The sequence below is a fragment of the Girardinichthys multiradiatus genome, chromosome 23, assembly GCF_021462225.1.
Source record: "Girardinichthys multiradiatus isolate DD_20200921_A chromosome 23, DD_fGirMul_XY1, whole genome shotgun sequence".
Lineage (NCBI taxonomy): Eukaryota > Metazoa > Chordata > Actinopteri > Cyprinodontiformes > Goodeidae > Girardinichthys > Girardinichthys multiradiatus.
In genome coordinates, this window is record NC_061815.1 from 25985822 (window position 1) to 26010877 (window position 25056).

The window sequence follows — 25056 nt, forward strand, 5'->3', positions numbered from 1 at the left end:
AACAGCATCTCCATCCATTTGCCTTTTTGTTTGGGGGAGTCACCGGGGAAAGCCTTAGTAGCGCAGTAAGCCAATCAATAAAAGCCTAAGCAATCAGGCCACACCTCCTTAGTCAAACTCCCTCCAATCAGCGTGCTTTTTTCCTACATGGGCGTTGCCATCCCCCCACCCACCTTTTGACACTCCCCTACCGAAGCTGTGTGGATGCGCGAAGTGAATGACGTCTCTAAATTTGCGGGCCGCCGACGCAGGGCTGGGTTTCCATTTTCACAGCGAGTTTCGGGGGGGATCATCAACATGGAGCCGGAGATGGAAGACAAAACGGTGGAACTGATGGTAAGACCAATTTCAGTGTTGGCACCGAGGGAATCGCTGTCAGGCTTTTATTCGGTGAAGGCGCCGAGGCTCGATTCGACAGCAGGAGTGAACTGAAGCGGCTTGTCGGTAGAGGTGGAGGAGAAAGGAGGGGGGGGGGGGGGGGGGCAGAAATAAGAGAGGAAGGGCCTAAACATATCGGCACATTTCGCTACGAATGTTTTAACACACCGATGATCAAACAAGAGTTTACAGCGATCATTTAAAACGTATAAAATGTGTTTGGAGAAGAGACTGTACTTAATGGCGAAATGAAAGGGTTTATGACCGGTCGTCGGCGGAAGACTGGTAAGAATTCTTGGTGTAGTTTTCACTGCGGTGACGCTGCGCCACTTTAACTGGGCCCTGTCTGATACGTATCTAGCTACCCGGCTAACACAGGCTAGGAGGCGATGAACCACGTCAATTTACGCCTTACGCTTTTATACTATGTTTATGGTCAGACGTCATACATTTTCGCATTTTTGTCGAACAGTAAGACGTACAAAAAGCGCAACAACCGGTCGCGAATATCGTAACGAAATGCTACTGTTTATATTTCTAAAGTGCGTAGAAGGAAGTGTACTGCCTTTTCATTCACAGAGCGATACCACTATCAGCGATCATTAGCACTTAGCTTCAGAGCTAGCAGGCTACATATACCTGGGGTTGTTCACAGACATCTCCGAACCGACACGCGATTATTTATACCAGTAGCAAATATTTATATAAGCTGTCGTCTTAATATTGGTTTCCTTGGAAAACATTGACATTTAGTTAACGTGTAACTCCTTTTTCCCTTTAATCTACTAACTTTCTCTTTGAGCTAGGTAGCTAGCCTGAGGTTAGCTTACCAAATGTTAGCCAAGATTAACATACAGTTTTTATAGTTCAAAAAAGCGTTTTTTTTTTCATTCAACCCACACATAAAAATACCTGGTATACATTTAATGGGTTAAAGATTACATATTTTAATTAGTTCGGTTCCTCTCCTAATAACATCAAAACCTACCACTCTTCGGGCAATAATGCTACTATTTGGTTTTCTTTTGTAATGTGTGGCATAGTGGAAATTGGAAAGCTGTTTCTTTAATGTTACCCAGTACCAAAACTGAAGCTTTCTCGGGTTCAGATAAATATTTTCATAGTTGTTTTATATGTGAACTTAGGTGATGCAAGTACTGAGTCATAAAATAGTTCCTGGGCTCCCTGCACCTCATTGTGATGTTTCAGCAGGCATGTGACAAAGAATAATGCATAAAACTACAGACAGGTCCAGAAACAAATGTTTTTCAACTTAAAGATGTAAGAAGATTGTTTGTTTAAATTCTTATTTACAGCTGTTGTCTATAGACTTTGATTCTCCACTTCCTCATTTTCTTAAATTAGGTATCAAGAATTTTTCACATGGAACTGAAAAACCCTTTGGGTTTAGCAGACAGAAGATTTAAAGGCCTATCAGCGATTTTTCAACCCTGTCTAGTTTGTGTCTTTGTCATTGGTTTGATTATATTTATTGTTTGTGTCCCAGTCTTATTCACTAACCACTCATGAGAGTGGGGATGGCAGAACAATGGGCGGGGTTTCTGTCAACATAAGAATGAAAATATTCGACAATTAATCCGGTTGCCCCTCCCTCTCCTCTACCTATCTCCACCTTATTCATGTCTATTAATGCTTTAGTGTGTGTGTGTTTATGTTTATCTGTTTGTATCTTGTGTGTGAATGAGTGTGTGTTCCTACGCTCACTGTGCCAAATGTGTGTGTAGCTCTAATACTGGTTTTTCCCCTCACTATCCCCCCACCTCTTCCCTCTTTTCTCTCTTCACCTTTGGTGGTTAAACACTCGCCCTCTCTCAATTTCAAACCAAATCCTATTTATTTACCCATTAATTTAATATTCTTGCACAAAAACCATACTTCACTTGACCCGTTCTTCCTCAAATCCACCACTTAACCCATCTGTGCATCCATTGACTTATCCATTCACTCAAATTATTTGCTTTCCTCTAACCAACTACCATCATCGTCATCCTTCCTCTTCTATTTTCTTTTCAACCCATCTCTTGTTTCCTGCTCCTCCTTTTCTATTCCTCCCTCACCCTATCCACTTCGTTCTCCTCTTCCCTTCCTCCCTTCCTCTCTCTCTTTCACACAGTGCTCTGTGCCTCGCTCTCTCTGGCTGGGCTGCTCCTCGGTGGCTGAGAGTTTGTGTGCACTCAGGTGCCTGCAGAGCATCCCCTCCACCCGGGCTCACAACCAGGTTCAGCCTCTCTCCTCTTAATTCTGCTGCTCTCCCCTTTCTCCCTTCCTCCCTCACCATCTTTTCATCCTTTTTAGTTTTTGCTTTGACCACTCCACTCGACTGCTCATGCCACCCTGGTGCAGACAGACAGAACCCACTCACCGTCCACATTACCATCCAATCTTCTCACCTTCTGTTGTCCTTTACCCTTGCTCAGCTTTTGGGTTCTTCTCTGGTTCCACTTTAAACTGTACCTACTTGTAACTGTATTTAGCCAAGAAACAAAGTTGCTTGTTATAAAACTAGACACTTCTTGAGTTTAATATTCTTTAAAAATCTAAGTAGTTTAATGTGAATTGAGAAGGTATGCAGTGGCTACCAGAGAATAACCTTGCATTGAGGAGTAATGATTTCTCTCCTCTCTGGAGGTGTGAGGGTCGAGGTGGGGTGAGAGGCTATACGCTTGCTTGTCTGCCTGCTTAGCATAACTTGGTCAGTTTTTGATTTGTTCTTTCTTATCCTCTTCTGCGCTGCATGATCATGAACCCCAGCAATGTCTCCTGTCCAGCTATGTCTCCTGTCTGCTTTGGTAACGATACTTAGATCTTGAGCTTGTCTAGTTGTATTCATTCCAACCACAATTCTGTTTTTGATGGTTTTGCTCAACTTCCAGTATGTTGAAGCAACACTATCAATGGCTAAATGGACTTGAGAAACACGGAGCACCTCTGACTTTGTGCACAATGTGTTGAGATGTTCCAGGTTTTACAAAAATATAAGTTCAGCTTTTATGACTTTTATACAACAGATTAGTAAAAACAAGTTCTAGAGATGCACCAAACAGAATTCTGTGACCAATTTCCGATCTTCTGGTTTGTTAATCTTTGACTTGCAGATACCGATTTTAGCCAATTTCGGATAAAAATTGCTGCGTTCATCATTTTATTTTCCTCTGCCTCTTGCTGTGAGCAGTCATTAATTATTTGTATTAGAGGCAATGTTACACACTGTGTGAGAGATCAGTCACTGTAAAACATGGTTTTCTAAGATTGTACAATTACCACTCGATTTGAAACTTTGAACGATCTTTAGCATGTCGTAAAGGCAAGTAGCTAGATCCTCACCTTCATTCTGAGATTTATAAAAGATTACCAAGAGCATAACAAGATCAAAAGGATGAAACCTTTGTTTTACGTTGTCTAGCCATCCTGAATGATCCAAAAATACAGCTTCATTTGAAATAGCTTGCACCTTTTGTCTCCCCTGTGGCTTCATTTTTGGAACACCTTACTCCTCCCTCACTATGTCATGTGAATTAGAGTCTTTGTGTCACCGTGACCTAGTAGTGCTCATGTATGGTGTGTTTATTGATCAGAAAATTGTTGGATTTTTTTTTTTTTGTTTCCGCCCTGCCGATCACTGAAAAGGGCAGATTAAGCCAAAAATTGTAAAATTTCGGATAATAGACATTTTTTTTTCGGTGCATCTCTATAGAAAAGGCACATTATTAAACTCTTCCAGCTGCTTTAAACCAGAATTCTCAGGACAACGTCTGTATTGCTACTAAAGCACTAACTGTCATGGTGTGTTGTATGGTCTGCTCAGTGGTTTTTTTGTTATTGCCAACAAAGCACAATATTTGTGAGGCGGTTCTGACTCAGTCTAAACACATGAGCAATAGTAATGTTTCATTTCAAGATAAAATATTAGGGTTTAACATTTATTACAATAAGGGCGTGAGACTCTTAACTGTATAATGTTAGTTAGGTGTAGCTTCACTCTATTCTGTTCTGCTGGTTTCAAACAGTCAACAAGATCAAGCAGGTGTTTGCTGAACATTTGACTGTGACACATGTCTGTTTGATAACCTAGCATTAAGAGTTGGAAGCCTTAGACACCCCTAAAACCTGTAAGCAGCAAACTGTGAACAGTTCGATGGGCAACTGCAAAAAGTTTATTGGCATTAGAAGAAATATATATTTCAATATTGCAAAATTCTTAATGTTTACCCATTTTTATTTCTCTGTTAAGCTCCATTATATTATCAATAAAAGCCAAATTATGATTTAATGCAATTGTTTCTTGTTTAGCAGTACAGTTGCACTACTAAGTGTAACCATTGAGTTGAATTATCTATTTTAATAATAGTTATGAGTTGTGTTTGGATTTTTTTGAAGGCTCTGACTGAACGCAAAGATAGATTTATTGTAGTCAAAAAGAATGTGATAAATTCTTCAATACTTTTTATTTTAACTTTAACATCATCGAAGTAAATACCATCAATTATTGTAATAAAATTAAAGTGCATATTGCCCATCCTTGCTCAGAATGCAGCTGGACATTGCTTTTATCAGATACATGTAAAGATGAAAACAATTTTATAACACTGCTGTGGCTACTTAGCAACCAGTGAAGTCCATGTGATCTGAAAAAAACTTACAGTAACCTTAAAAAGGCATATAGATTTAAAACATTTAAGAATATATATATTTTTATTAAAAATTCTCATTCTGCTCTGTCAGTTCATGGTTTGGTAACAAACCATTTCCCATTAAAATGATGTAACTTGGTAATAGCAGCGATAATAATATACATGATATAAATGAAATAGTTTGAAAATACATTTGAGTCAAAATCTTTGCTAGAAATGTTTAGGATCTCTGACCTGCTTTCTTTCTTTGCTGCCATTCCTGAGGTAGTGCCAGTGACATAGCCTTTAATTTCCTGTCCAGACTACTTAGCCCAGGTCGCAGACAAGCAAACAGATTCCTTTTGTTTTAGATACTATATATATATATATATATATATATATATATATATATATATAAAAATATATATATATATATAATGTAAGTGTGTGTGTGTGTATATATGTATATGTGAGTGTGTATGGAAATGTTGACGGCAACCCGCCCGACCTTTGCTACGTTTGTGATACTTCTTTGTCAGAGCTCTGTCCACACTGCTGCCCTGCTTAGCTCCCAAAGATTATTTTACAGACCATAATAACGGGCTTCACTAAACTCTATCTTCTGTATGTTTTTTTTTTTTTGTCTTTGTTTTTCTCCAGACCACTTCAGGGATGGAGTCACAGACCTTAGTGGACGACCTGTCGCCAAAGAAGACTACAGTGCTGAAGGTGCGTCTGTTGGAAATGACCCCAGATGAAATCACGTCTTTGTATAAACAATTTGAAACCCAATGTAAAGGTTGATGGAATGTGAAATATGCCTTTTGCTTTTTGAAAAATTGTGGTTTGGTACTTCAGAAAAGAAAATGGGGTTTCTATGAAAACTGCTTTTGAATTCAAGGAAAACACCACCTGTTAAAGATTTATTGGAGCTGGAACCCTAAATTCCCCCACTGCGGGACAATAAAGGGCATTTCTATTCTAAATCTTCACTTTTTAAGAGGTCTTAGATTTAATTATTCACTCTTTGGTCTGAAAACGTAAGAAATCCAACCAGATATTTACTCTTGTAATGTTGTGAGTGAAAAGCACTGGAGTGGGTGTAAAGTCAAGTCCATTACGTTACCCTGAACATTCCTCCTCTGGAACTCAATTACCCTGAACCCCCAATATCCCAGTGGTTGTTTCTTGTCTGTGTTTCCACCGCAGTGCTGTTTATGTAAATTATGTTGTGGGGGGAGGTTGTTGTTTTTAAAACATAAACATTTAAAACCATTCCGGTATAAACTGTTCAAAGCTCTAACTTTGACTGTAGGATTTACTCTCTTTGTCTCGAGAGATGGCTAAAAGTGGAGGTCCTTTATTTAAAGGCGATTGCAGTTAAAGTTAACAGAGGAGTTTAAACGGAAGTTGCTAAAATATAATGCTCAGGATATTTCTCGGCAAAGCTCCAACCCGAAGGTTCGGGGTAACAGCAAAAGTGCTATTTCCCTACCTTAGCTGAAAATTTCACCCAGTTATTATGTTTTTACCCTGGTACATGCAGTGGAACCAGAGGGAGTTTATGTGGGCTGCAAGAAACGACCCGGAAAAAGTTCCTGAAGTGGAAACACGCCTTAGGTTAACTTGGATTAGTAATCTTCTGGAATTCGAGTTGGCCTTGAAATAAAGTAATTCTTTTTAAGAGGCCTTACAATGTTTAAATTAAACTGAAACATGGAGAGACTTTGTTTTGACAGATGCAATGAAAGAGAATTTTTCTCTTTACATATATTGCATGTGTTTGAACTCTTATGAAGATACTGTAAGGCTAGGCAGAGCAAGTAGGGAACATTTCACTAATCAGTTTGTTCTGGTATTATTTAGCCTACTAATGGTCCTGTAATGGGGTCTCGCAAGCGTCCATCAGAAGGGAACTACGAGAAGGAGAAGGAACACTGCATCACCTTGTTCGACCAGTGGTCAGAGGCCGACCAAGTGGAGTTTGTCGAGCGACTGATCTCCCGTATGTGCCACTACCAGCACGGCCACATCAACTCCTACCTCAAACCCATGCTGCAGAGGGATTTCATCACTGCATTGCCAGGTACAAACGCACACTAATGCGACACAACTACGACTTTTGGCAATGTGGAGTTTAATGTCCTATAACTTGAGTTTTAAATCAAATGAACTGAAAACACTCGATGTGTAACAGGAAATAATAGGAAGATGGGAAATTTGTGCTGGAAAATTACATGATGCGTTTGGACATCAGCAGAACCTGTGTGTTTCCCTCTCTTTAGCCCAAGGCTTGGATCACATTGCAGAGAACATCCTGTCTTTTCTGGATGCACGCTCACTTTGCGCGGCGGAGCTGGTATGTAAAGAGTGGCAGAGGGTAATCTCTGAGGGCATGCTGTGGAAGAAGCTCATTGAACGAATGGTCCGAACTGACCCGCTTTGGAAAGGCCTGTCCGAAAGACACCAGTGGTGAGGATGAAACTATACAGGTCCTTCTCAAAATATTAGCATATTGTGATAAAGTTCATTATTTTCCATAATGTCATGATGAAAATTTAACATTCATATATTTTAGATTCATTGCACGACTCACTGAAATATTTCAGGTCTTTTATTGTCTTAATACAGGATGATTGTGGCATACAGCTCATGAAAACCCAAAATTCCTATCTCACAAAATTAGCATATCATTAAAAGGGTCTCTAAACGAGCTATGAACCTAATCATCTGAATCAACGAGTTAACTCTAAACACCTGCAAAAGATTCCTGAGGCCTTTAAAACTCCCAGCCTGGTTCATCACTCAAAACCCCAATCATGGGTAAGACTGCCGACCTGACTGCTGTCCAGAAGGCCACTATTGACACCCTCAAGCAAGAAGGTAAGACACAGAAAGACATTTCTGAACGAATAGGCTGTTCCCAGAGTGCTGTATCAAGGCACCTCAGTGGGAAGTCTGTGGGAAGGAAAAAGTGTGGCAGAAAACGCTGCACAACGAGAAGAGGTGACCGGACCCTGAGGAAGATTGTGGAGAAGGGCCGATTCCAGACCTTGGGGGACCTGCGGAAGCAGTGGACTGAGTCTGGAGTAGAAACATCCAGAGCCACCGTGCACAGGTGTGTGCAGGAAATGGGCTACAGGTGCCACATTCCCCAGGTCAAGCCACTTTTGAACCAGAAACAGCGGCCGAAGCGCCTGACCTGGGCTACAGAGAAGCAGCACTGGACTGTTGCTCAGTGGTCCAAAGTACTTTTTTCGAATGAAAGCAAATTCTGCATGTCATTCGGAAATCAAGGTGCCAGAGTCTGGAGGAAGACTGGGGAGAAGGAAATGCCAAAATGCCAGAAGTCCAGTATCAAGTACCCACAGTCAGTGATGGTCTGGGGTGCCGTGTCAGATGCTGGTGTTGGTCCACTGTGTTTTATCAAGGGCAGGGTCAATGCAGCTAGCTATCAGGAGATTTTGGAGCACTTCATGCTTCCATCTGCTGAAAAGCTTTATGGAGATGAAGATTTCATTTTTCAGCACGACCTGGCACCTGCTCACAGTGCCAAAACCACTGGTAAATGGTTTACTGACCATGGTATCACTGTGCTCAATTGACCTGCCAACTCTCCTGACCTGAACCCCATAGAGAATCTGTGGGATATTGTGAAGAGAACGTTGAGAGACTCAAGACCCAACACTCTGGATGAGCTAAAGGCCGCTATCGAAGCATCCTGGGCCTCCATAAGACCTCAGCAGTGCCACAGGCTGATTGCCTCCATGCCACGCCGCATTGAAGCAGTCATTTCTGCAAAAGGATTCCCGACCAAGTATTGAGTGCATAACTGTACATGATTATTTGAAGGTTGACGTTTTTTGTATTAAAAACACTTTTCTTTTATTGGTTGGATGAAATATGCTAATTTTGTGAGATAGGAATTTTGGGTTTTCATGAGCTGTATGCCAAAATCATCCGTATTAAGACAATAAAAGACCTGAAATATTTCAGTTAGTGTGCAATGAATCTAAAATATATGAATGTTAAATTTTCATCATTACATTATGGAAAATAATGAACTTTATCACAATATGCTAATATTTTGAGAAGGACCTGTACACTAAAACACAGTTTTTCTGTTATAGCAAAACCATTGACAACTTCAAGACTGAAGTAATATTGTTCATTACATTAGTTGCCTTTATTTTATAACGGTGTATATATTTTTTTCTTACCCCAGGGAGAAATATTTGTTCAAGAACCGCACATCAGAAATCCCGCCCAACTCCTACTATCACTCCCTTTATCCTAAGATCATTCAAGACATAGAGGTAAGGCAGAGTTTCAGTGATAACTATATTAAAATATTATTTATTAGTTCAGTTTCAATGTAAAATGTTAAAATTGTTATGTTCACATCAAATAATTTATCCACCCAGTTAAAAAAGTGTCTGTTTGCAAGAATTGGTGTCCAGAGAAACAAATTACACATCTAAATGTTAGTTGGAAATGTAGAATATTTAGTTAAATTCTTTGTTGATTGCTGTAAGAAGAGTTTTTTGGTCTTGATTTAGGTATTTAGATAAAAACCATTTTTATAACCATCTGCTATGACTCTCAGTAGTAAGACTTTGAGCGGTACTCACTGCTCAGTTAAGCAGATCCTTTTCAGTACCCTGTTCAAATATGATTTACAACAAATCAATCCAGTCTAGTAGGACTCCATCATTGCCAGTATGCATGTCGCGTGCGACCAAGAAAGGCCCATATGTGCTGCATCAAGCTGGGCATAAATCAGAGGATGAAAAGTTGCGTACACCTGAAGAAGTCAGCGATTTCTTAGAATTGAACATGATTACTTTTTACCTTCATTAGTCAGCAGAAAGTGGTACTGGCTATTACTGTTTTATTCATATGAATTTCTTGACTTTGCACGCTCTGTGTGGCTTATGCACATCCTTTTAAGCTGGTGGGATTGTTAAATGCATAAACCATCTTCTCCTTCCTTGTTTTCAGTTCGGTCTCAGTTTTCTCAATCAGTTTGAGATTTTAGTGGAAGGGCCTGTTTTTATTTTATAGATGTCAAACGTTATTTTTCTGTTTCCTTTTCAGACAATTGAGGCTAATTGGCGATGCGGCAGACACAACTTGCAAAGGATTCAGTGTCGTTCAGAAAACAGTAAAGGTGTTTACTGCCTCCAGTATGATGACGAGAAGATCATCAGTGGCCTTAGGGACAACTCCATCAAGGTATGTCAGTTTATGACTGTCCGATCATCTCTTAATATTCTTACTTAATGGTTGCTTTTCTAACCTTTAGTTTGTAGCCATCTCATATAGTATAAACTATTGAATCTTGTTTTCATAGACCTGAGATTTTTACAGAAAAAATGTCTAGAATGACTTTTATCACAGCAAAGCTGAGTTTTTTTTTTGAAGATATTGGTATGAAAGTCACATAGTTCTCCTTTTAAATTCTTTTACCCCATAAGAAGTCATGTTACGGATCACAAATGGAACCACATTAAGTTGTCAGACACTTTGTTATTGTCAGTATATGCTTTTTAAAGAACGACATGAAGTTTTATACTTTCACGAATGTTCATGTAGGGAGATGTTGTGTATAACAACCTCATGTATTTTTAATATGAGAACTGCTGGTCAGAAATAGAATGAAATAGATCAAACCTTTACTGTCCCTCAGTGGGAAATGTATCGGCAGATACTATAATATATACTCAACCTGTATAGTTTTAGTGTGATTGTAGGCTCCTCAACCTGTTTCCTTGAACTGAGACCATTAAACACATTGTTGACATGTTTCTGTCTGCCTCACTGGTCCACACTGACACATTGAAGTACTTAACATTGACCCCAATAGCTTTGGTTGGTACCACCAGCAAAGGGAACCAAATCTAATTGGTTCCACTTTGCTGAGAACAGTCCAGCATTCTCAGCACAGTTGGTTCAGTCAGTGTTTGTGTGTTTAGAAATTAAGCACCAGGTACTTAAGACAGGGCACAGGTGAATTATGGTAATAATAATTATGGTCTTATAGTGAAATGGGAGAAGTGACTCTTCTTATTTTTTATGGAGGAGGCTGAAACGCAGCCATTGAAGAGCTTGATGGCTCTTGATTTGCATGCAGAGCAGTAGAGAAATCGGGCATCAACAGTGCACGGACATCTGTAAGAATAGGGCATTCTTGGCATGACCCAAATCTGCACCGTTTGCAAAATCACATATTATTTCTCTTTCACAGTGTCTTTCCCTGCCAGATTCTCCCTTTCCCCCACTCATCCTCTCCATTCTCTTCCTTTTGCTTTGTAGATCTGGGATAAACAAACACTGGAATGTCTGAAGGTACTGACCGGTCACACAGGCTCAGTATTGTGTCTCCAGTATGATGAGAGGGTCATCGTCACTGGGTCTTCTGACTCAACTGTCAGGTATGACGCCCTTATAATTGCAGCAGTGACGTATATTCTGGAAAATGTATCTGATTAGAGGCAAGGCATGAGGCAGTAGGACATGGTCACGCTATAACACAAACGATTTAAACTAAAAATTGTAACTCAAAGTAAATACACATTTATATTTTGATTTTATTTAACCTGGTTTTGCCACCAAGGTTAGACATTTGTCACTGACCTAAGAAGTTCTGCTGCTCAATTACATCCCAACATGGAAACATTCCTCCTCCAGCAAGACTGCAGGGACCCCATCTGCAGAAAAAACCTACTGATGCTTAGGAATAACTTGCAGAACTCTGTAAGGTGTTCACTTTGCCTCCAATCTCCCCAAATACATGGTCCTAATGGGGTTAGATTGCATCTGAGACATTATGTTTTTCAAGTAGACATAATCTTTAAAAACATTAAGTTTAATGACAAAACCACCCAAACATATTGGGAATCAGTTCTAAAGTTATGTAAACCTTTGGTGCCAGATTTATTCATAAATGTTTTTATAAAAACACCGGCTCAGTCGGCAACAAATTATTTAACGCTAGCTGATGCAGTACGTAGCTTCCTATTTCTTCAAAAACTGTTAGAAACATGATGAGGCAACATTATGAATATTTGAGAAATCAGCTTTAAAAAAGTTATTTGACAGTTATTTGCAAACTAATTTATTTAAAGCGTTTTTCTCCTGCTTCATAAACGTAGAGCTTTGCTTCAAACGCTGTAATAGTTGATGACTACAGCATTGTTCTGCGCTGTGCTCAGGACTCCCACACGGCTGAAGTTGAGCATCACATCAGACAACAGGGCGCTGGTGCCAAGTAAAATAAACACTCACCATCACACATCATGTCCTCTGAAAACGGTGAGGTCGTGGAGTCCAAATCACCCCCTCCTGTCCACAACTCAAGGAACGGTGCCCATAAATGGTGTCCATCGTTTGAAACCACCGCCACGACTTTCGGTTTGAACCGCTACGTCCTGTGTACTCCTTAATGTTTTTGTAGACGCTTGTAGGTTTTTTTCAGCTTTTCCCGGCACTGTGGTGTGCTGTAAAATCCGTGGCTTGTCATTCTCTTCTCTACCTTGGCGAACACTTTCTCATACCGCTGACATACGGCTGACCACGCTCATGGCCAATCAGTGAAGAGCGGTCTGTTTACGTCACATTTCAACCCCTCTCAGCCCCAGTGGAACCAGCTGATAAGCAGGAACCAAGAATGCCAGGACCGGGCTGGAAAAGCCAGTAATGGAAACAGTTGCAGAACAAAGTGAGTGGAGTGGAGCCAGCAAAAGTTGAGCCCATGGAAAAGAGGCATTAGATTGTTAGGGAAAGACCTAATTCAACTATATACCAGGCGAAAACGTGGTGAATTTTATTTGAATTGATTAATTCACCTGAGCCTTCTGAATCGCAGAAATCATAGGACTCTACCCACTGAACAACCCATTCTGTCTAAAGTATGCAAAGCCAGAACCTTCAGTACCTCTTTAAATGTGTTTCACAGGTGACGCCTGTTTTTGTAGCAAAACTTAATAACAAGCGTGCGGTCATAATGTTATAGGTGATCGGTGTAAATTATTATTTCTAATATTCTTCTTCATGCAGTCCCTGGCTATTTAAAGGTATCTTCTACCATTGAACTAATACGTCTACACATGTGGTTTACACTAGAACATTGTTGCTGTCTGTTGATAGTATTGGGGATGAGATGGAGGATCAGAGGCAAAGATTTTTACACTTATTTCAACTTCTAACATGTTATTTCTTTGTACTGATCATCCAGGAAAATGATTAAACAATCCTAAAGTGCATAGCATGCCAAATGTAAACTGCTAACTGTTTAATAATGGGTGCTTGTGGTTGCAGTAAGTACAACATGACTGCATTTAAAGAGGACATGCCGTTGGAAAACCACAAATGGCAAACCTCCCTGCCTTGCTAGCAGAGGTGTTGCACGACAATTTTGCATGAAAATCATTCCCTGAAGTCTTGTTGCGGAGGCAAAAGTAAAATGTAGTTTATTGACAACAAAATGCAATAATATATAGCTTTTAATGATTTTTTTTTAAACAACAAAAACAGATGTATTTAGAAACTGTTCATTTACTCCTAACTGTTAACTCAAAGATTGGCAATAATTACATAAATACCATTTAGAAGAAAGTGAATATGAATATTAAAATTTGCTCATTCATGTGAGTTTGGTTCACAGTTGTTATTAGAGATTTTTGTATACGTTTTACTGCAGGTAAAAGGCTTAGTGTGGGTTTATATGTTGACACATGCTTGGCTACTGCACACAGAAGCTCAATATTAATTCTTATTACTTCACACTTCAGCCGTGCTTGCTGGATAATATCCAAGGAAAATATGACCTCACTTCCTTAGCAACAGCTTGACGGCCACTTTGTTTGGAAGTTAAGTTGTCAGCTTTTCCAATGTGTTTTGCATTTGATTTTCAGTGCCGCTGCTTCATTGCAGTTGAGCAATGGAGCAGCTGTGTGTCCACACTCTCTGTTCCTTTCTGCAGTTGTTCGGAGTCTGAGCGTCTCTGCTCCGACTCCAATAAACGTTTTTCTTTATGACTCATTTTTGTTTTTCTGTGTCATTTCTTCCTGTTGCATTGTTTTCCTCTCATTTTTTTTTTACTGCTCTCATCTCGTTTTTCTTTCCTACTTGAGCCTCCTCCTATTATTGTTCTCATTCTCATCTTTGTATTTTTCTTCCCTTTTGATCTTTTTGCACTCAGCTTCTTTTTTCTTTTATTCTGTTCCTTTTTTATTGTGTCTTTTAGAGGTGGGCACTGATTTTCAAATAAATTGAAACATTCCTTTGTTTCAAGTGTTGTCTTTCAATTTGGCTGTAATACATAGCTGCTAACATAAGGTGGCGGTATTGGCGTAAGCTTGCCCTGAAGAAGATTACAACCTTACTGCTTGTGCTTTAAACTCTGACAACGATTGATATGAAGGGGAAACATGCTGAGCAAAAGACAGCAGCTGTTGCCTCTTGCTGTATGTTTGCATTGGGTTCAATGTAACTTGAGGACCACATTGAAAATAAGTTATTGGCTTTCTTATGTTTTTGTTCTCTGACATGATACATAACTGTAGTGATGAAGAGTTAATGCTGCTCCCCTCTGTACTACCACCAAAATAAATTCAGTTCAAGTTGTGTGTGGAGATGCTCTGCACAACAAATAGAGAATGGTCTGGTGCAAACACAGATAATGTACAGCATTAACTTGAGGCATCATCCATTTACTGTCAGTTTATGAAAAACATTTGTTATGAGACTGGAAAAACAATGAATGCATTCTGTAAAGACAACAAAACACATAACTTCTATTTCGTACCCTTAAAACATACCAGTTCTGGACCAGATTACCTAAACTATTCCATATCAGCTTATATTATTTATTTTCTTTGTAATTATTTTCTGAAGACTTTGTACTACACCCCATTTCCATTTATTATGGTTCTTATCTCTGTTTGGGCCAATTTTCTCTCATGACGTAGAACAGATTATGACCCGATTATTGCTGTGTATCTTATCAGTTGGCAACCCAATGTGACTGTGTTTAATATCCATGATGGAAAGAAAGAGACTGGTGAGAAAAATGTTAGTTAATCCTAACCAGCAACGTCATTGTGTTGTTCAAGAGTGTTGCAATATTTTCCTGATGAAATGCAGCCCTGCCTCTGATCAAGCCACAACAGCTCTAAGAAACATCCTGCTGGTGCATGTTATTTATTACAGTCATGAAAAATAATTCTTGCAGTAAAATATAGAAAGGGACTTTAAACCACCTGGCGGGTACAAATTTCTGCATGATTACCATGAAACGTCCCATGGCAGACAGCTCTGTTTTGTACCTTTTTTTTGAAAAAAATCAGATACCAATCAACCAAAGCTAAAAAGACATGGTTAGGGGTAATTTGAGCATCATACGCTTCCGTTTGTTTTTAGTAGCAGAACTTAAGGTTAATAGGCTCTTGTTCTTGTGATCAGTAAAAATAAATAAATAAAAGATTTCCAGGGGTGAGAGATTTTTTTTCCCTCCCTGGAAAAAGTATTAGCAGGTACCTCTTGTGCTCAAACTTTGGCCATATTAAAATCTCTCCCAATTTGTATTACTTTGTCCATTTACCACCTTCCGTCTGTTCCTCCGTTCTTCTCTGCAGAGTTTGGGAAGTTACAACGGGTGAGGTACTGAACACACTGATCCACCACAACGAGGCAGTTCTTCACCTGCGATTTGCGAACGGTCTCATGGTCACCTGCTCTAAGGACCGATCGATTGCAGTGTGGGACATGGCCTCGCCTACTGACATCAGCCTGCGGCGCGTCCTTGTGGGACACCGTGCTGCTGTCAACGTTGTGGACTTCGATGACAAATATATTGTGTCCGCCTCAGGGGACCGCACCATCAAGGTGGGCTAATGAAACAGGTCTCCAATCATGAACTTTAATATATTTATTCTGTTTCAATAATTCTATATTTTCACCAAAATGCCTTTTGCTTGATGTAGGTGTGGAGCACCAGCACCTGTGAGTTTGTGCGCACTCTAAATGGTCATAAGCGGGGAATTGCCTGTTTACAGTATAGAGATCGTCTGGTAGTCAGCGGCTCATCTGACAACACAATCCGGTGCGTCCGATATTCAAACAGTGCCACCTGAATGTGACCTTTTTTGTTTGCCGTAGTTGTCAAAGATGCAATCGGGATACAATTTATGCTAGTGTTCAGACTTTGGCTGAACATTGATTTGCAGTATTAACAAAGCAACATAACAATAGTGCTCAGACTTACGGCTTTCTTTATATTTCTACATCTACCATAACAACTCAAAATGCCTGTGATGGCAGCATGTATCTGTAATTTGATTAACCTAAAAGATAAAAAAAAGAAATGTTACTGATTATATATTAAAATGACATCATTATCTTAGATTTGCCACATCCCACCTTGGATTGATCACTTTAGTTTGGGTTTATTTAGAGAAACAACACAGTCACTCATTATTTAAAAAAGGGGCTTTTTTTTTACTCCCTTTCAAGCTAAAATACCAACACTGAATGTGTCAAACATCACAAACTGTGCTACATTTTGAATTGCAACTGTACTTTGTTGATCCAGTTGCCAGAAAATCCTGTGAAATAGCCCTTTACCACATTGCCCAACTGGAGGCCAGGTTTAGCGTTGTGGTGTTTTTCGGATTTGTAGAATTTGGGAAAAACTCTAGAAAAATACGAAGTTTGAAACTGAAAACTTGAGGAAAACTGTAAAGATCAACCACACATACACACAGAGCAATGAAAAGGCAACTAGATCAGGTAAGAAAGGGAACTCCTCATTAGAAACATTTTCAGTACAATAACAGAGAAAGTAATTGGAAATATTAATGTTTATATTCACACAATGTAGGTAATGTTTTAATGTAAAGTTTGTATCAGTCCTGGCCGATTGCCCCAGCATTTCAACCTGAGCAGAGAAAACATCAGAAGAGGAACTTACTGTGTTATTATAAACTCGTGTATGAATGTGACCTGCTTTCATATGAGCCAACTTAATGGAAGCAGTGGAAGTTAATCTTTGGCTTGTCTTTCTACAGGTTATGGGACATAGAGTGCGGGGCATGTTTGCGAGTCCTGGAAGGTCACGAGGAGTTGGTGCGCTGCATTCGCTTCGACAACAAAAGGATCGTCAGCGGAGCCTACGATGGGTGAGGTTTTATCGGTCCACGCACTTCTGAGCTGAGACCTGGATTGTTCGCTGACATTTCTAACATTCCTTGTTTCTGCAGCAAAATAAAAGTGTGGGACCTGCAGGCAGCACTTGACCCACGAGCCCCTGCTAGCACATTGTGTCTGCGCACTCTAGTGGTGAGTGTCTCCTATCTGTTTTTTTACTAATAACCTAATTAATTGGAGCCTAAGGACAAATGTCTTTATAAGCACCTTTACTATAACCTAGGTTTCTTCATTTCTTAAGTTTAAATAAAAGGATTTATTTTACAACGCCTCCTAAATGCTAGTTTGCACATACCACCAAAGCCAAGAAGTCTATAACGAGCCGTTTTCTAGTTATACCCAAATTTTAAAGATTTAATTTCTGGGTGAGCATGTTGTGCTAAATTAGGTTATGTACAAATGCAATATCGTATATAAAGTGTATGCAATTCTAGAAGTGAAGAAAAAAGCAGAAATGTCCTCCCTGTTCTCTCTCAACACTGATTCTATCATTCTCGTTTTTGCAGGAGCACTCCGGCCGTGTTTTCCGCCTGCAGTTTGACGAGTTTCAGATAATCAGCAGTTCTCACGACGACACCATTCTGATCTGGGATTTCCTGAACGTCTCACCGAATGGCCAGTCAGAGGGACGATCTCCTTCCCGCACCTACACGTACATTTCTAGATAGCAGGTATCCTAAAAAGCATCACTGTTAAGTATTCCCGCTAATTTAACGGCCTGACTGTGTCAATAAATTAGATTATCATCAAAAACACTTCTATTTTGTTAGTTGTGATGATTATGACTTACTGAAAACTCCAAATGCAGTTCAAAAAATCAGAATATTACCTAGGACCACTAAGAAAAGGACTATTAATACAGAATAATGTGGAAGACTGCTGACTTCATAGTGGTCCTGCAGATAGGCATGGACACCTTCCACAAGGAGGATAAGCCACAAAAGGTCATGGCTAAAGAAGCTGACTATTCAGAGCGCTTTATTTAAGAACAATAGTGGAAAGTTGAGAGTAGGGAAAAAATGTGCTCACACAGCCGGGATGGCGACAGCATTGCAAGGATTGTGAAGCAAAGCTCATTCAAGAGTTTGGGAAAGATTCACAAAGTGTGGACTATAGCTGGAATCAGTGCTTCAACAACCACTACACCCAGGTGTATCCAGAACATGGGCTACAACTGGTGCATTCCTTGTGTTGGGCCGATCCTGAACCAGAGACGCCAGAGCACCTTACTTGTACTAATACCTAGTCTGTTTATAGTGGTATCAGTGTGGTTGGCCAGTACACTGGCCTGACCTGGACTATTGTGAAGAGGTAGATGGGAAAAAGCAGATCCAAAAATGCAGGATGCTATTAAAGAAACCTGGGTTTCAATAAACGGTGTCACAGGGTGATCGCCTTTGATGCAGTAGCCTCTTTCACAAAGCCTTTACCTCGTAAAGACGAACAATCTCATAGCTCCCTCTGGCCATTCAAAACCCACAACAGTGGTATCCCACACAGCTGTTAGTTTAAAACGAAATAAAAAATGACATGTTTGTCAGTCGGGTTCGAGGTCAACACTACGTTTAAAATCTGCATCCAGAGTCTCCGTGTGCTGTTGCAGGACGGACTCAATTACATGATCCTGTTCCCTCCTTACTCTTCTCGTCAGTCTCGTTTATGCTTGCAAATCCTGCTGTTGGCTAGTTGCACAAAAAATACATCATCACTCCCTCGACCTGAGAAGCTGGCTTGCCTCTGTAGAGGCTGTCTACCTCGTTTGACGTGTCGAACATAACGGGCAGACTGAGGTCGTCACCCCTCGCCCCATCGGTCCTTTCACAAAACACACAGAATTACCAAAAAGCTGCCTTTTTTGGCAGGCCTGCGTTTCTGTTAAAATTTTTTGTTACATTTTCTACCAACTGCTTTTGGATTTTCATTGGCTAAAAGCCATAATCTTCCAAATTAACATTTAAAAAAGGTTGTGAAATAAATCACATAATTTACATAAATAAACTTTTCAATGATATTCACATTTTTCCAGATGCAGTTGAATGTTTTCTCAAGCATCTCAATATTTGTGCTCCTTCCCCTAGGTGGCGCCATGCAACTCACCCTTTATAGGAGGAAATCCAGGGCTGATTGGCTGATGGGTGCATCTGTCGGGGAAAGGAGCGCATCTTCTTTTTTTTTTTTTCTTCCTCCTTGTCATCTCTCTGTCCATCTCCCACTCAGCCCCCTCCTGCCCGTTCTGACAGACTCTTAAGCTTGTACCCATTGCCTGCCAGTTCAGCGACATACATACAGACCAACATTGATGAGGATTCCCTACTGCAGAACCAACGCAACTCTCCCAAGAAGTTCATTTTCTGCTACTAATTTATGTTTTGTAAAGTACACTAATGACAGTATTAACGTAGACCTGGCAAAAACCCACAACCTTCTTTTTTGTTTTGTTTTTTGGTCCTCCTTGAAGCAAACTTAAAGCAGCTTCTGCTCCTCAGATTTTAACCCCTGCCAAAAACAGGTTTCCACAGATATGGAAATGCTTATAGATATATATTTATATACATTACACAGACAAACGCAGACACAGTGGTACAGTTGGACAGAAGATGACTGGAGCTGTGATAACGGGAGACAGAGACTCTACTCAGCTCTCAAGGAAGAAGGGAAGGAGGGGAGATCGAGGGACTGAAAGAGGGAGAAAAGTGTTGGAGAAGGCTTCCCTGCGCCTTCTCACAAAATTATGCTCCTCCTTGACTCTCTCTCTCTTTCTCTCTCTGCACCCCACTCTCCCCCTTATCCCACCACTTAGCCTCCCTTTCACAGCCCCTCCTACGAGGTGCACATTTTGCTTGGAATAAGGGGGCACACACACTCTGAACGTGTGTGTTTAATGTGTATGTGGACTTGTGAAAATGGCAGAACAGAGCAGAAGCGTCAGACACATGCATGTGAGGTTGCCATGGATACAGCATCCCGGTACACCTCTGCTTTTTTTTTCCTCCTTAATTCTTACTTTCTTACGGTTTTTTATTACTGTTATTTTCTAATTTTATTTGAGTATTTTGGTTCTTAGTACAAAGAAAATCATACTAAGCGTAGTCCTTTCTCCTCCTGCCACTCTTTCCCTGCCTTTCTCCTCATTCTTTCTACCTACCCTCCCCCACCCACTGTGTTTATCTGTCTTTCTCACACCATCTTTCTCTCTCCCATCATCCTAAGTGCTTGCTTTGGTAATGAGAGAAGCTGGAATTCAAGAGCTCAAAATTTAGCTGTAAACGGAGTTGTCTTGTCAAAAATTGTGTTGTATATTAAAATGATTTTTTAAAGAACAAAATGACCTTATTGTGAATAAAGTACTTGACAGTGGTGGAGTGTTGAGCCAACTGTAACATTGAATGAGTGGTCTGTCTGTTCTCATGTGTGTGTAAGTGTGTGTTTTATGAGTGGATTTGTGTTATCCTGCTTCTCCATGTGACTTGATGCAAGGTTTAGCTTTAGCCTGCAGTCTTTACTGTTTGGATGAGCGAAAACGGAGAATACAGATGTTTTTAGTTTGATATGAAATTCTGTGTTGTCCCTTAGGGGGGGACAATAGCATTTTCTGTTTAAAGAATGACTTATTAATTACTGATGTCAAAGATTCACAATTGTCCATCACAATTTATATAAGCTGTTTGAAAATTTGGGGGCTGTTATGCTGACCTTCCAGTATGAAGTGGTGAAATCATGGAGATATCCCCCTAAGTAGTGACTGCTCTTAAAAATCCATTCAGTCTTCATTGTCTCGTCAGAAAGTAGGCATGGGGTAAGACTTAAACTTTAGGTATTGACTTAATTAGGACTGCTCCTTGGCCCTGAACCTGTCGGTGGTGCTCATGGACAAGGTTTGAATGTGTAACTGAACAGAAGGTCTTATTTGGGAACCTGTGGCACATGGCTTTTTGTGGATGATGATGTACAATTATCTTCAAACCATGACCTTCAATGTTAGACCGCCCAGGAGCAGCGCGGAGTGTAAAACAGGTTGATATTTGCCTCATCTGTGGCGATGGTTCTCGGCTAGAGAAAGGTGTATTCCTACCTCCAGGTTGTTGGTCAGTCTCTGCTTTATGACATGGTGAGGAGGTAGGTAGACCATTTCAATCATCTATGTTGGAGCAGAGAGAGGCATTAAAAACTGGTTGGACACTGGCCCTTAAGGTCTAGAGCTGGACACCCATGTTCATCTGATCAGGGTTGGTCCTGGGCGCCTCTGTCTAGAGGTCTTCCAGGTAAGTCTCACTGGAAGGAGCCTACTAGGCAAACCCTAAAACTACTGGAGGAATAGTACATCCCTTCCGGCTCTAGGATGCTGTGGTATCCACCAGAATGAACTGGATAGGGTCTCTGGGTGGTAGAGGCATGCTTGCTTTCCCTACTTGGATGAGTAAAATTGGTGCGGCCAGATGTCAAATAGGTGAAAGATAATACATGGATGTTTGGCTAGAAAAAACCCAAACAATACTGCGTGTTTGAGACTGCTTTATGCTCTGTTTCAGCACACACTTGTACAAGATAAAATTAAGTTGTCACCAGTGATTTGTTGATAAATGGGAATCCTGGTTACATTAGCTCACTCTCAAAACAAAACCTGATGTAGCTACAGGCCAGTTAGATTTGCGGATAAATGAAAAACAAGCTTGTTTTTGTAAATTTCGAGGCATGTAAGATTTTTTTTCCAAATGAGATTATGTTCAGAGTATTTTCTGACCATTACCACCAGATGGGAGTATATACTCATTTTCCCCACTGCAACACAATCTGTTTTCAAGTGTTTAGTTCTGACAGTTGGGTGGCCAAGTTTGGAGTCTAAACAACCTGTTACAGAGGATCACATACCACATCTTGTAAATGCTGTCAGTTTGAGAAATATATTTTAGATGTGATACATTTTACAGCAGTCTGCATGTAGTTGACTTTTTCTTCTTCCACCACAAGTTTGGCTGCTCATTTACTGGATCTTCTCCAGTGTAAGGGCAAGTGATGGCCTGCTAAGAGGGGATGGTATCTACAGCTCTGCGTTTCGGTCAGTATAGCTGAATGTTTAAAATTCTGAGTACAAGTTATGTGGGAAACATTTGCACTTGGTGGAGCACGGTTAATATATGATGTGTGTATGTGTTGGATATGGGTGTGTGTGCTTCCTCTGGGTCTGTGGGATTTTGGCCCATAATTCCTGCAGCTCTCAGGTCACAGCTCTGTTCTCACGCACATATTTGGCATTCCTTCCCCGACATGATTACCATACACCTTCATTTCTGGGTTTGGCTACGCGGAATATTTCCATCATTCCTGAGTGGAACTACAGCAACGTTCCAGAAATGAACAACTTACACCAGCAACCCCCCCGCCCGTCTTTACTCCTTTACTCGCTCTTCTCTATCCCACACCCATTTTCTCTTCCACCTCACTGTCTCCTCCTTATACCAACCCCCCTTTGGTGCAAATTCCTGTTGCCTTGCAATAGGAATCCTCTGGTGCAACCTTTTTCCCCCTGAGTCAGCTATTTGTGTCTGCTGAAGCGATTGGATCATTTGGCAGTGACATCTCCTTAGTGACCTCCTGCTAGGATTGGGAAGGAAGGGATGCAGGATAAGAGCAGGAGAGATGAGAAGAAAAAAAAAAACAGCAATAAAACTTCTCAGCACCGTGAGGTCTCTTTATGCTCTTCATTCATTTAAAGTCATTAATGTCTCAGTTGCTGCGTTTACTGACAGAAAACATCTATTAAACTAACTTTCAGTTGCTTGAACTGAATTTAACTTTAAAAGCAGCTTTTAGGTGATAGAGTAGCTTGCTGTCAAATTTCATAAAAGCACCCCTGTTGGTTGGAGGAGCAAGGATTTTGGTATTTTTTGGTTTAATCTACTGTTGGCTCGTGTCACTGGCAATGAGAACTTTCATAAATCATGAACTTTTCATAAATCTATAAGGCACAAAGTAATTTGCATTCACAGGAATGAAGTGTAAAAGTATGGGTATATTAGAACTCTGCAAACACTGCATTGACATTGGACAGTTCTGCTCATAGACTCACCAACCTTCCCCTATACTGTATATCTAATGAAAGCAGAAAGAATAAAGAGATCGATATTTTGGTGTGTATACTGTAGGAAATGTATGTACTTGCAGTTTACATACTCTCATTGTTATGAATTTTCTATTTGTTTTGGGCTTTGAATGATGAATTTGAACTGTTGATTTAAATAATTATTTTTGAGGGAATCTAAAACACATTTGTAGTGGATTTTCTCTATTTGAAATGTACTTATTAACCTTCAATAACATTTGGATTAATATTCCTTCCTGGCATAATTCTGGCCGAATTTGATCATTCCTCCTTTACAAAATGGCAAAGACCCAGCTTTTAAACATAGTCATACATTTTTAATTGTGTAGAGGTCGTGCCATTAATATAAAATCCATTTCAAGACAGATTTTGATGTTTGTTTGAGATCATTTTCCTTTTGGAACATGAAATCAGCATCTACAACGGCTCTTTGAGGAAACCCTCATAATGAGCTACAACAACATTTAATTTCCCTTTGGGATTAATAAAGTATTTTTGAATTGAATTGAAATAATGTCCAAGTTTCAACCATCTGGCTATTTATTTGAGGCGATGCAGAAGAATTAGGTGGTAGTCCTCTTTTGTTATAAGTATCACTGGCAGGGAAACAGACCCTTTGCATGATACTGCCACCACCATGCTTTGTAGTGGATACACTGTTCTTAGGTTTTGGGAGCAACAAGTCGATTTTTCCAACTTCTTGTTATCGTGACCAAACAGCTCAATCTTTGTCATAAAATGTTCTCCAGAAGACAATTTGCTTGTCTATTTGTGCAGCTGGTAATTGCAGTCATGTTTGATAGTTTTGATTTTGAAGCAGGCACTTCTTTTTGGCTGGTACAGCCTAAGTCTATGTATGTAGATGTGATGTAGAACTCACTTTGGACAGTGACACCAGTGTTTCAGCACATTCGATTTCATGAAAGGCTTCATCCTCGTGGTTCCTCTGTTGTTTGAGAATGACCTAACCAATTTCATTTAAACTAAGGGTAACATTTGAGTTCAGCTGGTTGAAGCATGGAACAGTTGGGTTTTCTAAAAGGATAATGATAACCAAACATATCAGAACTGGTTTTGGAATGGATAAAGCAGGCTAACCTTAAGCTTGCTGAATGGGCCTAACCTCAACCGTAAGAAGAGCAGTCAGCCAGAGTTGACGCTAATACAGAAATCATAAGTGACGTTTTAACTAAATATTAGTAGGGGTGTATGTATTTATTTGAGCCTATGTGGACTCTACTACAGACATAATACATTTTAGGCTTTTTCACCCAGTTCTTGTTTTTAAGATCACTAAAGCTGTATGTTGCACAATCATTGCACCCTGAAAAAAAAAGTTCAAATACATCACAAAAAGCCCAAACTGAATATAACATGATGCAAACTATGAGAGGATTTAAACTGACCAGACTTGTAAAAAGTATTTAGATTTACTGTATTTTATTATATTTACATTCTATATGTATAATTTTGAAGGTTATGACTTAAGGATGAAAGAGAAGGATTTGGTCACCTCAGCCAAACCTTAAAAAAAAACCTACTAATGAGACAAAGCTATCAGCTAGAAAAGTTACCACACCAACAATAACTTAATGAACAAAGCTAGACAATTGTTGGTAATTTTGTTGAAAAGAAATGTTTGCAACTTGGCAAACAAAACAATCTATGAACTAAATATCTTTTACTCTTTGCATGAAGAAGTGATGAAACTGTTTAAAAGAGGCTGCGAGACACTTGAAA

General features: G+C 39.9%; 1 protein-coding gene across 3 annotated transcripts; it reads left to right on the forward strand.

The window, feature by feature from the left end:
- The first annotated feature begins 197 nt into the window (after nt 1-197).
- On the forward strand, nt 198-20603 carry fbxw11a (F-box and WD repeat domain containing 11a). 3 transcript variants are annotated; one of them, XM_047353116.1, is made up of 14 exons: nt 206-336; nt 2513-2617; nt 5670-5738; nt 6876-7095; nt 7295-7481; nt 9235-9325; nt 10107-10244; nt 11325-11443; nt 15647-15896; nt 15995-16113; nt 17078-17188; nt 17270-17348; nt 17723-17887; nt 19295-20603. In XM_047353116.1, the coding sequence occupies exons 1-13, from the start codon at nt 298-300 to the stop codon at nt 17882-17884; spliced, it is 1689 nt and encodes a 562-aa protein (XP_047209072.1). In that variant the 5' UTR covers nt 206-297; the 3' UTR covers nt 17885-17887; nt 19295-20603. The 3 variants fall into 3 exon arrangements, with proteins under 3 accessions (XP_047209073.1, XP_047209072.1, XP_047209074.1); XM_047353117.1 differs by lacking the exon at nt 2513-2617 and having other exon boundaries at nt 198-336; XM_047353118.1 differs by lacking the exons at nt 206-336; nt 2513-2617 and adding an exon at nt 518-663.
- The last annotated feature ends 4453 nt before the right edge of the window (nt 20604-25056 follow it).

What these genes read in the sequence shown, in the direction of transcription:
- fbxw11a (XM_047353116.1), top strand. Translation starts at nt 298, where the DNA reads ATGGAGCCGGAGATGGAAGACAAAACGGTGGAACTGATG. An exon ending in TTAGGGACAACTCCATCAAG is followed by an intron (nt 10,245 to 11,324) that starts GTATGTCAGTTT and finishes TTTGCTTTGTAG; the next exon opens with ATCTGGGATAAACAAACACT. An exon ending in TCATCTGACAACACAATCCG is followed by an intron (nt 16,114 to 17,077) that starts GTGCGTCCGATA and finishes GTCTTTCTACAG; the next exon opens with GTTATGGGACATAGAGTGCG.